The sequence below is a fragment of the Mugil cephalus genome, chromosome 11 (genome assembly GCF_022458985.1).
Source record: "Mugil cephalus isolate CIBA_MC_2020 chromosome 11, CIBA_Mcephalus_1.1, whole genome shotgun sequence".
NCBI lineage: Eukaryota > Metazoa > Chordata > Actinopteri > Mugiliformes > Mugilidae > Mugil > Mugil cephalus.
In genome coordinates this window covers 27,459,057-27,472,355 of record NC_061780.1, presented here as the reverse complement: position 1 = coordinate 27,472,355, position 13,299 = coordinate 27,459,057, and the positions used below count along the sequence as shown (strand labels likewise).

The 13,299-nt window shown below is 45.2% G+C and overlaps 2 protein-coding genes across 3 annotated transcripts in view; one reads left to right on the top strand and one right to left on the bottom strand.

Annotated features, from left to right (window-relative positions):
• Positions 1-73: 73 nt before the first annotated feature.
• Positions 74-13,299, bottom strand: part of LOC125015995 (sodium bicarbonate cotransporter 3-like) — a 39,541-nt gene continuing 26,315 nt past the window's right edge. For both annotated transcript variants that reach the window (XM_047598156.1, XM_047598155.1), the window contains 12 exons: positions 6,612-6,857; positions 6,256-6,361; positions 5,580-5,741; positions 5,197-5,310; positions 3,911-4,072; positions 2,966-3,217; positions 2,812-2,880; positions 2,564-2,737; positions 1,702-1,827; positions 1,513-1,580; positions 1,332-1,439; positions 74-597 (listed from right to left, as the gene is read on the bottom strand). In XM_047598156.1, the coding sequence (XP_047454112.1) occupies positions 516-597; positions 1,332-1,439; positions 1,513-1,580; positions 1,702-1,827; positions 2,564-2,737; positions 2,812-2,880; positions 2,966-3,217; positions 3,911-4,072; positions 5,197-5,310; positions 5,580-5,741; positions 6,256-6,361; positions 6,612-6,857 (1,669 nt within the window). In that variant the 3' untranslated portion in view covers positions 74-515. The remainder of the gene's footprint in view (positions 598-1,331; positions 1,440-1,512; positions 1,581-1,701; positions 1,828-2,563; positions 2,738-2,811; positions 2,881-2,965; positions 3,218-3,910; positions 4,073-5,196; positions 5,311-5,579; positions 5,742-6,255; positions 6,362-6,611; positions 6,858-13,299) is intronic.
• Positions 7,530-12,616, top strand: LOC125015998. Its single transcript, XM_047598158.1, has 8 exons — positions 7,530-7,698; positions 8,780-8,830; positions 9,888-10,016; positions 10,149-10,428; positions 11,243-11,331; positions 11,524-11,574; positions 12,068-12,196; positions 12,283-12,616. Exons 1-8 carry the CDS (start codon positions 7,560-7,562, stop codon positions 12,564-12,566), a joined length of 1,152 nt encoding a protein of 383 aa, XP_047454114.1. The 5' UTR covers positions 7,530-7,559; the 3' UTR covers positions 12,567-12,616.

The following is a 13,299-nucleotide window of genomic DNA, read 5'->3' as shown; positions in this document are numbered from 1 at the left end:
ATCTGTTTCTTATTTCATTGGTTGATCGTGTGTGAGAGTCATGTGGAAAAGATGCAAATGAATCATCACCCTGTTGGGATAAATAAAGTTCTGTGGATCTGAATCTGATCTCAGACTCTGATCCACCAAACTGACTTTATTGAAACTTGACAGAGAAATCAAACAGCGGTCGTCCAGTTCCTCCGCTGCAGTAACGAGGTTCAACAGAGATCACACACAGAAACAACTTCAATCAGCACGGTGGATTAAATAAAAACCTGTCGGAGGTGAAGAGCTTCGTCTGCTTCATGAAAGCAGAACGTTTCAAATTAAAACTTCATCAGTCTGAAGAACGGGGCGTCCGCCTCTGGTCAGGGCTCCGGACCAACCTGAGGACGGGGGCGGAGTCTCCGTGTTTCACCATAAAACGATGAGAAAATAAAACGTTCACCTCGTCTGAGAAAACGCAGGCTGATCAGTACGATTGGTCCTCCAGCAAAATGAGACGAGTCACGCCGACGAATCACAGCGACGCGTCACAGCGACGTCTCGGCGTCCACGGCTCCACGGCCGTCCTCCATCTCCACATTTATCTGAATGCTCGGCAGCTTGTCCTGGCTGGAAGACGAAGAGGAAAAGCATCAGCAGGTGTCCTCCGATGTGAATTAAAGGTATTTCTAGCACAAGCTATGATGAATGTAGAAGAACCATCGTTATCAGACCGAGGTAAAGGTGATAAACTGGAGGCTTTGAATCAAGCCTTAATAACAGCATCATTACCCAGAAACAACATCTTCAGATTAATTACCCCTTAATAGCACAAGTACTAAATAAACTATGTTTTACAAAATATTTTATCAACCTGGACCATGCAGCCTCCAGCCACCAGGGGGAGCTCTACTGGCTGTGGCTTCACTTTAGAGCAGCTGATCTGTCTTTATATACAGTCTATGTGAAGTTGTCCTCAGAATATTAAATTCACCTCCATAAATAAATAGACATTGGTCCATTTCTCTTTGAAAACTCGACACTTCGTCCACTTTTCTCCTTTTTTACAAAGACTTGTGGGTAATGGAGTCACCACGGAGAGTAACGGACAGTGAAAGAGCTCATTCTGCACTAAACGCATTGTTCACATTTTAACACATCAATGTTTATTGATATTATGTTTGTTACCTCTAACCTGGTTCATGTCTGCGTCTCTGATGGAAATAAATGTCAATAAAACTGAACTGAGCTTCATCAAACATAGGTTTTAGTCCCACAACTCTAATCAGACTAATGACTAATCAGAGCGACGGGACGAGCAGGTACTTTTACTGAACGTTACAGCCTGGACGTTTGTTCGTTACCTGATGCTCCGTTTCAGAGCTTTGCTGCTGTCAGAGTTCTTAGAAACAGATTTCCAGATGCCACTTTTGGCCATTTCATCCGAGATGTTCACCTCCGACGGGTCGATGCTGAAACACAAACGCAGAGTCAGCGTCTGCAGCCCAGCGTCCTCTGGGACGTCCTGTTCTGATCCAGACTCACCGGCCTTTGATGGGGAACTTGAGGATTCCTCCTCTTTCAAAGGGAAGCTCCTCGTCCTCCTCCAGCATCTGGAAACAAGGAAACAAACACCAGTGAGGGAGTCTGGTCCTAGAGTCCGGCTCCAGTTCCTGTTCAGAACTGTTCACCTTGGTCCTGGTTTGGTCTCGTTCAGCCTCAAACTGGTCTCACCTCCTTCTTCTTCTTGTCGTCGTCCCTCTTCTTCTTGCTCTCTGGGATCAGGTCGTCCAACCAGCTCAACTCTCTCTTAGTGAAGCAGAAATCCAGAAGCTTCCGGATGAAAACCAGAGCCAGGACCTGGAGCAGGAAGGACACGAGAAACAGAGACATGAAGACAGGATGTCGTCCATCGGTTTGAATCCGCATCAGGACGAAGAGAGAGAAGAAGAGAGAATGAAGAGGAGGACGTTGGACAATGGACAGGAAGTAGAATGAAGAGGAGGACGATGGACGAGGACGTTGGACAGGAAGTAGAATGAAGAGGAAGACGATGGACAGGAAGTAGAATGAAGAGGAGGACGATGGACAGGAAGTAGAATGAAGACGAGGATGATGGACAGGAAGTAGAATGAAGAGGAGGACGATGGACAGGAAGTAGAATGAAGAGGAGGACGTTGGACAGGAAGTAGAATGAAGAGGAGGACGATGGACAGGAAGTAGAATGAAGAGGAGGAATATGGACGAGGACGTTGGACAGGAAGTAGAATGAAGAGGAGGACGTTGGACAGGAAGCAGAATGAAGAGGAGGACGTTGGACAGGAAGCAGAATGAAGAGGAGGACGTTGGACAGGAAGCAGAATGAAGAGGAGGACGTTGGACAGGAAGCAGAATGAAGAGGAGGACGTTGGACAGGAAGCAGAATGAAGAGGAGGACGTTGGACAGGAAGCAGAATGAAGAGAAGGACGTTGGACAGGAAGTAGAATGAAGAGAAGGACGTTGGACAGGAAGTAGAATGAAGAGGAGGACGTTGGACAGGAAGTAGAATGAAGAGGAGGACGTTGGACAGGAAGTAGAATGAAGAGGAGGACTCACCATCATGGGGAAGACGACGGCAGCAGCCGAGGCTTTGATGACCCAGAGGACGATGAGACAGGACAGCTGGACCACGGTGAAGACGTGGACCTTCCACAGAGGGACGTAGCGCAGGTAGATGAGATCTGGCTGGTGTTTGGCCGGCATGCCGAACAATCTGAGACGGTCAAAGAGCTGCAGGACGGACAGATGGGTCAGAGACAGAGACAGAAACTGAGACAAAGACGGAGACGGAGACGGAGACAGACCTGGATGCCTTTGAGCGAGGACACTCCCATGTACAGGAAGACTCCATAGAGGACCGGCATGGGGATGAACTGCAGGAACAGAGACAAACGTCAGAAACCGTCCAGGTGCCCTCAACCCAGAGACAACCTGCTGCGTCCCCGGAGACGCGCTCACCTTGAGGACGGACGTCATGAAGACGGAGCAGCCCATGAGGACGAAGATCATGAAGCCGGTGACCCGCTGCTCTCGGATGCCCAGGAACTTGGGCTGCTCTCCGGGGGCGGAGCATCCCGACTCCAGCTTCAGGCTGTTGACGTGGGAGATGGAGAGGACGGTGGCGGCAACGAACCACGGCAACCCCAGGACGGAGCACACGCCCAGCATCAGCCCCACCACCAGCAGGTCCAGGTGGTAGCCACAGCCTTTCTACGGGGGGGAGGAGGACGAGGAGGAGGAGGATGAGGAAGAGGAGGAGGGAGAAGAGGAAGGGCTAATGCTAAACCCACAACAAAGAGGAAGGAGACAAAGAAGGAAGTAAAGCTAATAATGCTAAGAAAAGGAAGAAGAAGAAGACGGAGGTGGAGGTAAAGATAAACCCAGAACCAAGAAGAAGAAGAAGAACAAGGACAAGAACAAGGACAAGAACAAGAACAAGAAGAAGAAGAAGAAGAAGAAGCAGAAGAACAAGGACAAGAAGAAGAAGAAGAAGAACAAGGACAAGAACAAGAAGAAGAAGAAGAAGAACAAGGACAAGAACAAGAAGAAGAAGAAGAAGAACAAGGACAAGGACAAGAAGAAGAAGAAGAAGAACAAGGACAAGAACAAGAAGAAGAAGGACAAGAAGAAGAAGAAGAACAAGAAGAACAACAACAAGGACAAGAAGAAGAAGAAGAACAAGGACAAGAAGAAGAAGAAGAACAAGAACAAGAAGAAGAAGAAGAAGAAGGACAAGAAGAAGAAGAAGAACAAGGACAAGAAGAAGAAAGAGACAAGAAGAAGAAGAAGAAGAAGAAGAAGAAGAAGAAGAAGAAGAAGAACAAGAACAAGAAGAAGAAGAAGAAGAAGAAGAAGAAGAAGAAGAAGAAGAAGCTGGAGCTGGAGCTAAAGCTAATGCTAAACCTTGAGCTTGTTCTCCTTGCGGTTGACGATGACGGCCGTGATCTGCTGGTCCATGAAGATGAGGATGGTGCAGAGCAGAGCGGGGATGGAGGCGGCCAGCAGCGTCCACCAGGGGTTCGGTCCCAGGGGAGAGATCAGCCACCCCCGAGTGTTGGACGTGGGCTGGACACAAGACGACATGTCACAACTAGAAGGCGAGAGTTTGAAGACAACAGATTCTAGTGTCTCGGCAAAATGAAACCAAAGATTCATGAGGAGGATGCACCCTGATATAAGGAGACACTGGTTATTACTTGTTCTTATGATATTGTTTGTTCTGATATTCTCTGTCTGTGTCTGGTTTGGATTATTTTGACATTGACTATTGTCTGGTTTTGTAATTGTCTAATTCACACGGGATCAGTTTTACCTGAGGAGCTTCGGTCATTTCTAATAATCATGGAGGTCGTCTGTGACTTTAATCCTGTGCGAATCGTCCATGACTGATTTATAAAATAAAAATTACACCGTAAATTATTTTAATTTAAACTAATCCAGCATGAATCCACATCTCTGTGATTTTGGGGCGAGTTTTTACTTTTTTGTCTTGAAGGATGTGATATGATTCAAAGTTTGAGCTCAAAGTCAAGATGTTGCCGAACTATTCGTCTGTTTAAACCAGGGATGAAACCATTAAATCAACCATTAATGTGTTCATCAGCAAAGGTGGAGCTGATTTAAATACAGCCAGTTGGAGATTTCTTCACCAGGATAAATATATTTATCATCATCCGTCATAATGAAGAGTAATTTTTCTCTGATGCAGAGTGAGATGGGAAGTAGCAGAGCCATGACAACGCGAATTTAAGTAAAACAGACGTAGGAGGAAATAAAAAAATCACAGGACGTCCTCAGGTAAAACTAGGGCTTATTGTACAGTTTGTAAAGTCTCTTGTGTTTGTGTTGTGTACCTGCCTTGGGACTGACGTTTAGCATTTGTGCTAAGTCTGGAGCATTTACACTCATGGCTAATGCACCAATGTTGACTAATGTGTATTATCATATGGACCAAAGAACTCTGAACTCTACCAGTGAACTCTGAAAGAAGGAAGGAAGCAAAGAAGAAGGAACTAAGGAAGGAAACTTTGAGTCATTTTATGACCCTGGAACCTCTGAACTAATAATAATTAATCATCAGATCCTCGTCTGGAGCTCCTTTCTGAAGACTTGAGATTTAACCAGTTTAACCTGGAGGTTGTTCGTTTATGGGACCAACCCTCGACCTGAGGCCCTGGAGGCAGCGTTACCTGGAAGCGGTCGGGTACGTTGAGTTTGGGTGAAGGAACTCCCACCAGATAATCCACCAGCACCATGATCAGGATGGTCAGGAAGACGGCGAAGTCACTGATGGACGATCGGACCTGACAACAGGAAACAAGTCAGAGACGAACTCAGAGTTTCTATGAGTCACTCTTCAAAACCTGCAGCTTCCAAACACAGAGTCGCTGCTATTTCATCAGGTGGTGAACTGCATTACTTAATAATCGACTTTATAAGTGACGTCAAACTACACGCTCAGTTAAATCTAACGTTAAATGTGAATTAGAAAAGGAGGAGATTAGATTAAGGTCATGAAGTGAAGCTCAGTGAGTGTGAACAAATAGTTTTATCTCCGCGGTTTAAGACCAACCTTGGTGGGGAAGTATCTCTTGGTCTTGAACTGTTTGAGGAAGGCTGAGAGGAAGAAGGTGGTGAAGAAGAGGATGACGGACCAGAAGAGGACGTCGGGGACGTACGGACCCTCGTGGCCACACGCCGACCCAACGAACTCCCCCTTCAACTCCAGACAGTCCTGGGACAGAGAGACAGAAACCAGAGCTGAGCTGCAGTTCCTCCGACGTCCTCTAGATGCTGCTGTGACACGAGAGCAACAAGGATTCACGACCACTAGGGACGGACCCTGACACTGGGGACCGTGATGCTAACGGTGCTAATGCTAACGGTGGTAACCAGACTGATCTGGGTGCTTCAGTGTTTAATTAGCTTAGCCTCCTTAGCTCTATCGCTGTGATGTAACGTCAGTTTTTCTCCTGCGTGGATGGAAGTGAAGCTTCAACATGTCTGAGACCAAACGTTGGTAAAATGTTTGTCTGGACTTCACCTCTAAAGACGCAGATATGGTGCAAGGAAGGTTTAGTTTAGTTTCCCTATTAATAAACTGTACAAGGTGACAGTAAAATCTTTATTTACATTAATATTCTGTTCAACCAACACGTCACAGTAATAAAAAGTCTCTGTTTTTGGACCAAGTTTGCACCAGAACCGGTTTGACGTCAGTATCAGACCCAGACTTCGCTGCGACTCACCTTCACACTCAGCTGCTCCCACTCGATGTTTTCTAACGTCGTGTTTCTGCTGCTCCAGATCTGCCGGGCGGCAGCCGAGACGTTGGCAGGCTGAGAACATCGACACCTGGAACAGAGAGTTCACATTTACTGTCTGGAGTCGACCGGTTTAAGACGCTTCTCACTGATGAAGAAACTTCACTAGAACAAACTATGGAGCAGTTTGTAAATATTTCTGAATATTTAGAGCTGAACGCTTGGAGGAAACGACGAGTCCAGATGAGTTTGTCTCAGTTTGACTGAGAGGAAACAGAAATGAGCTGCATGTGACCATGCGTCTGCAGGAACTGGTCTTCGGCGTGTTGTTGTGGTCTTACGTGTATGAGGTGAGGTTGTCCAGCTCGTTGTGCATGTTGATGGGGTAGAGCTCCCCGAGGTGGACCAGCTTCTCCAGGGCCTCGTAGATGAAGATGATGCAGATGAGGGCGGCGAAGGCCTCCTCGGTGAAGCGGGTGATGTAGCAGACCAGGGAGCTGGCGTCGGTGGCCACCAGCAGGAGGCAGAGGAAGGCCGTCCACAGCCCGATGCTGGTCCTCAGAGACAGGTAGGACAGGCCGTAGTCACTGGGGAAAGACGTGGGCGTTTAAAACACGGGTTTCTACATGTTAACTACCGGACATGTGCAGGATTTCAATTCATTTCATTTGAGGAAAAGGAATTTGAATTAAATTCATTGCACGTCAGAGAAGTTCCTCATAGCCGAGTAACAGGAAGCATCTGTCACGTTTTGGCTTAAATACGAAGACGTTTGATAATTTTTAATATTCTTTTAATTTGAGAATGAACAAACAAACAAAAACTAGCTTTGTCCATCAAAGCTTTCATCATTTGAAATGAAAGTATCTGTTTTATAGACGATGCTTTTATTCACAACCGTCTAAACCTGAACAGATCTCTGGTGAATCTGTGACGCGGTGTCTGAATTACTCAGACTCTACGGAGTCACAATGTGTCTGGACACTGGGAAAACGTGTCTTCGTCACGTCTCAAGGAAACTCTAGGACCAGATCACTGGAGAATAATGGACTTAAATTAAGACCGGATGAGACCAGGTGCTGATGTCAGGTCTGAACGGGGTCTTGTACCAAATGGATCCAGTTGTTGTGTAAATGCTGGATATAGAAATGAACAAACATAGACTCTGATCGGTTTGTTCTGTTGTTTCCATCGTTATCAGTGACCTGAGGGTCAACACTGACTCAGGAGAAGCCACGTATATAAAGAGGCCTCCATGCTCCTCACATGTCTCCCACATACGTCCCACCATGTCTCGCTGTGCCCCCGTGCTGATGCTGGTGGCTCTGGTCTGCCTGGCCCGGTTGGGCTCGGCCCAGCCCGTCGACAGCCGGGCCGAGCTGAAGAAGGTGCAGGAGGCTCTGGAGGAGCTGCAGGCGGAGAGGAGAGGTAAGGCCTCTCACAGCGGGACCACGTCTGGCTTTTCATTCTCCAGCGTGAACAACTTTTAATCTACTGTCCACACCGACCGGACCGGCTCCAGGAGGAAACCAGGGACCAAACCCGCCCTGGATCCAGTCTGATCCCCACTCTGCCTTCTCTTCTACGATGAGCTCATCAAATCCACAACTGATAGACTGAAAACCAGCTTCTACCCTCACACCTTCAATAACCTCATATTTAGATCCAGACTTATCCTCCAGTCCATCTGCTCCATGTCTGGACCAACACAGGCGCCATTTACTTCGTTTAATTCGCTGCCGTTTCCCCGCGTTGGACCACGAGAGTCATGAAGGAGGGTTCAGATTACAATGAGTTCACTGCTACGGGGAGTTTATCCGGATTATTGGTTCAATAACTTCATTCAATTTCCATTTTTTTCTTCTTCAATAAAATCCTGAGATATTTACAGAAATGCAACAAAATCCTCAAATAAATAAGTTCACGTGCTCGTTTCCACAGTGGTGGAAAAAGGTTCTTGTAACTAATTAAATAATTGTTGCGTCTCTAATAGAATAGTTCATGGTTCAAATGCACTAAAATTCAAATGCAAGCTAATGCATTAGTATCATTCAGTCTGTATAGAAATCTGCCTTTTCATTACTTTAGCTTCATCTTTAGCTGAGAGATTTAGAGACTGCACTAATATATTAGGAATATTTATCTTTTATTTAGGGATTTATCGTTTAAAATGAATATTTCCAGAAACTGGATGTTTTGCAACTGTAGACGTGTCGTCTCAGAGCTTATTCACAGATTTTCTCTTAAAGTATCAACTCAACAAAAATCAAGAAATGTTTCCCAATGAAACCAGAGCCAGTTTGGTTTTACTGTAGAAGTTACCTCCAGCTTCTGTCGGTGGTTCAGCTGAATATAAACGTGAGTTTCTTTCTGTTAAACCCCTTTAAAGTTCAGCCTAAGGTTGACCTACACGCTCAGGAGTCTGAGTAAACAGCAGAGGCTCAGTGAACGCTGGCTGAAGGTCACACTGCTCTGTTTGTTTGTAATGTTCGTCCTCCTCTATCTACAGTGATGACGGCGCGTCTGGAGGCGGCGGAGAACGAACTGAGGAGAGTCAAAGGTGAGAAATGTCACACTTTGATGAGTTTAAAGCAACGCTGTCAAACAATTACAACCTGTAATCAGATTAATCTCATTCATTTGATTCATTGTTCGTGAGCAAACAGACGCCACTTGAAACAACTCAACAACTTTTCGTGTCTTTTTTGAGCCAACATTTGTCCACATTAATTAAGACAAACTAACTAGTTGATTGTCAGCACATTTACATGCACATGAAAAAAGAAATGATTGCCTTTAATCCGACTTTAACTGGACAACTTCAGTGCATGTGAGCATGTTACTCCACCTAAAATCTATTTTTTTTTTTAAACTTTTCCCTGGAACATAAACATCGATGAAAGCCGGTCACAGAAGAAGAAGGTAAACAGAGCCAGTAGACCTGAGGGATAGCGCCATCTATCCGCACCAGAAGTAGAACACATTACATTTGAGTTTAAAAAGATGGACTATTCTCCATCTGGTTGTTGTTTAAATGCCATCTGACACATGAACGTCTCGTCTTCGTCGGCTTATCCGGGGCAGTGGCTGCAGGAGTGGACACATATTAGCAGCAGCATTGGCAGCTTGTCTTTGTCTTGGTTTGTCTTGGTTTGTCTCCAGCTGTTAGCCGCGTTAGCCCAAGTGCTAGCAGAATCCCCGGCTAACGTATGCTTGCTGGTTCATGTGCTGTTCGAAGCTGGAAAGAAAACTCCTTCCTGCAGAGTGTGATGATACTTTATGTGTCTCCACTGGTCCCTCTTGGTGTCTTTGTCCTCAAATGTCCCATGGAGAGGACCAACGTGCTGTTTAGCGCCTTCCATCTTTATGGGTTGGTTCTGCTGCCTGTCACTACCGGATCAGCTGGTGCTAACGCTAACGCTACTTGGTGCAGATGCTTCATTAATCACATTCATCAGATGATGGATTAATTAATGTTAATCTTGACAGCCTTAGTTTTAACGTACTGCTTGTGAATGTCACATAAATGGAAGTGATAAAATTCTTTAAACTAAACGCAGCCTAAAAAAATCAAAATATTTAATTCTCTCTCAACAAGAATTTCTTCTTTCCCGTAGAAGCTCCTAAGGTTGCGTTCGCTGTCTCTCTGGGCGGAAACGGCCTCGAGAAGACGACAAATGGAAACAAAGATCTCGTCTACAAGGACGTTCTGACCAATGTGGGCGGAGCTTATGATGCAGCGACAGGTGAGACAGTTCCACCCAAAAATAAACTCTTTTAATGTTCGGCCTTTGTGTTGATTTCTTCCATCAGCCCAGATGTTTTCTTGGTTTCCCCAGATTTTTTTTTGCATCATTTATGTCCCTTTTAAACTCCAGGTGTGTTCACGGCACCAGTTCGTGGCGTCTACTACATCCGCTTCACGGCCAACGCCCCCACCGACTTCCCCATGAGCGCCGTGCTCTACAAGAACGACCTGAGCATCCAGCTGATCGCCCACGAGCAGTCGTCCGGTGAAGGCAGCGACACGGCGTCCAACGGCGCCACCCTGCTGCTGGAGAAGGACGACAAGCTGAAGATGAAGCTGTGGCACAACACGCAGATCTGGGACAACAGCAACCACCACAGCACCTTCAGCGGCTTCCTGCTGTTCCCCATGTGAGGACGAATACTTGGTCCTAAATCTACCAGGAATTAGAGGAAGGCAGTTATATGTGCGGGTGTCGTGAGACACAGGCGGTAGATGCACTTCCATTACAGTTTTTCACAAAATAAAAGCGATATTTCTGAAGTTGCGATAAAACACCATTGCTCTTTGAACATATGAGATGGTGTTTTGCACATGAGACGTAAACTCTGGTCACTTTGAGGAAGATGGATTCAGATGAACTGGTCACATGACCCCCTGCATCATCTCCATGGAAACGAGAACAAAGTGTTTCATTAAACTTTAGAGATAAACTTTGATGTGGATACGTCGGAAAAACCTCCTAAATGCTGCCATGAGATTAGTCCTCAGAAATCTTGCCGTGGCCTCACTCGAGACCGGCTTTCAAACAAGAGAATGTAGAAAATGGAGTTTTATGAACTGATATCGGATCATTTTTAAAGTCAGATTTGATTCAGAGTAACACCTCTTATTTGCAAAATGTAAGAGGACCGAGGATGGAGCCCTGCGGTACTCCACAGCACAGATTAATTTAGCAAAATGTAAGAAGGGATGGGATAAAGTAAGTCTATACTTCCTCACACTCCATTTCGGACACGTAGAGGATAGTTTATCCAGTTTACGGCTTTTCATTTACTGTTATTCATGTTCATTGTGTCCATTCCTGCAGGATTCATTTGTTTGCTTTTTTAACATGTTTGAATGAAACTAAACGAAAATTTTGTGCCTTTATTTATTTAGAATTTCTGATATCTCCAAGTTCAGGATTCTTAAGTGGATTCTGTTTTTATCTTGACATTAAAGGGTGGAGGAGCAGCTGATGGAGTTCGACGTTGAGGCCGAGCTGAAGGCTCTTCAGGCGTCTCTGGCTCAGCTTCGGACTGAAAACCTGGGTAAAACTTAATATCCTTTGTTTCACATTTGTTATTTTGAAGCGTTTTTGGTCGTAAAAGCCATTTGCTGGCCAGACATACAGGTCACATGGGCCGTTTTCTCTTGTAACTGAGATCCTGATCTCAATGATGCTACTTAAATAAACTTTATATGTCATATAAACTAATGTTTTTATATATTTCTGTGTCTAGATGTCAAAGAGAAATTAGAGACAACAGAGAAGGAGCTGAAGGCGATGAGAGGTACCTTTCTTTCTTCTTCTAACATGTACTACCACAAAATACACACTGATTTTTTTCCTTCCTGTCTGCAAATATGGCAACTGACAGAGAACATTTCCTCCATTTGGCTGTTGATGCATACAAAGAAATGACGCTTTAACTGTCTGTCATATTTACAGGACTAAAATATTCAAACATTTATCAGCTCTGGACTCGTCTGTCTAAGACATTTCCTCCATGTACAGACTAGAGTCACGTACAGAGGCAGAATATTGTGGAGATACCACAAACCTCTGGAACCAATAACGACATTAGTTTGGTGGAAGTGTCTTCCTGTAACTACGTAGAATAATCTTTGAAACTCTGAATAAACTGATATTGAATAGAATCTATCAGGTTAATCTGTAGCAAAAGCTGTTCTGATAAGACACTGATGGGATTTAAAAGCAGAACTAATCTGGGAGGCTGGGTTTGACGTTATTCTTGTGAGTCTAATCTGCGTTTTCCCGTCCAGATGTACCAAAGGTGGCGTTTTCAGCTTCTCTCGGAGGCAACGGTCTTCAGAAGACCACGTCTGGACGCAAGAGACTCATCTACAGAGAAGTCCTGACCAACATCGGCCAGGCCTACAACTCCGAGACCGGTCAGCACCGCCAAACTGAAACACCCCCGACTGAACGTCCTGTCTTTGCTGCTTCACGTTAACGGTTATCAACCCTTCCTCCCCAGGTGTGTTCACGGCGCCGGTTCGTGGCGTCTACTACGTCCGCTTCACGGCCAACGGTCCCACCGACTTCCCCCTGAGCGCCGTGCTCTACAAGAACGACATGAGCATCCAGCTGATCGCCCACGAGCAGTCGTCCGGCGAGGGCAGCGACACGGCGTCCAACGGCGCCGCCCTGCTGCTGGAGGCCGGTGACACACTTTCCCTGGACCTGTGGCAAAACACCCAGATCTGGGACAACAGCAACCACCACAGCACCTTCAGCAGCTTCCTGCTGTTCCCCATGTGAGGACGAGCATCGAACTCATGAAGCTTTAATAAAACATGAAAAATCATCTCGGTCAAAGTCGTACCGTGATTTTTTTCTGAAGCCTCAGTGTGACCCTGCAGCAACAACACAATTTAAAAGAATCTGACAAAACCAACTGAACCACAACCTGAAAGATAAATGTTCAAATCAAAATGGCAAAAGGAATTTATGTAGATATCTCAGGGTCAGATACTGATCAAACCCCATTTGAGGAAGAACATGACGCTCCAGCAGTAATGCAACAGTTTCTGACTAAATTACTTCCTCATGAAGCTTTAAAGTTCAAATAGTCAAAGCCGCAACAACACATTTCACAAACTATGTTCACCAAAAAACAACCTGAAATGCATCAGAGATATTTATTTGTCCTCAGTGGAGGAATAAGAACAAACTTATCATTTGATTAAAATAGTCTTAGTTTCTGGTCTTTCTACCTCTTATATCATTGTTCGTGTCTCTGACGTATTTTCCAGGAAACATTGAAATGTTAAAAGGTAGTATGATATAATCTCCGGTGGAAATGGAGCAGGTTAAAAATTAAGGGCTTTATGTAAGTGTTACAATTTGTTTTTGACCTTAAAAATCCGTTTTAATCCTCAGAGTAAAAACACAAAAAAAACAATAGTAAAGTCCTACAACTCTCTGAAAGCTCAGGAGATAAATGAACAATCCCTCTAAACCTGTTATACAGTGAAGCCAAATCCCACAAATC

Excerpts from the sequence above, each read along its gene's own strand:
- LOC125015998 (XM_047598158.1), top strand. The coding sequence starts at position 7,560 with ATGTCTCGCTGTGCCCCCGTGCTGATGCTGGTGGCTCTGGTCTGCCTG. Across the intron at positions 8,831-9,887 it reads CGAACTGAGGAGAGTCAAAG|AAGCTCCTAAGGTTGCGTTC; the intron begins GTGAGAAATGTC and ends TCTTTCCCGTAG. Across the intron at positions 10,429-11,242 it reads GGCTTCCTGCTGTTCCCCAT|GGTGGAGGAGCAGCTGATGG; the intron begins GTGAGGACGAAT and ends TTGACATTAAAG.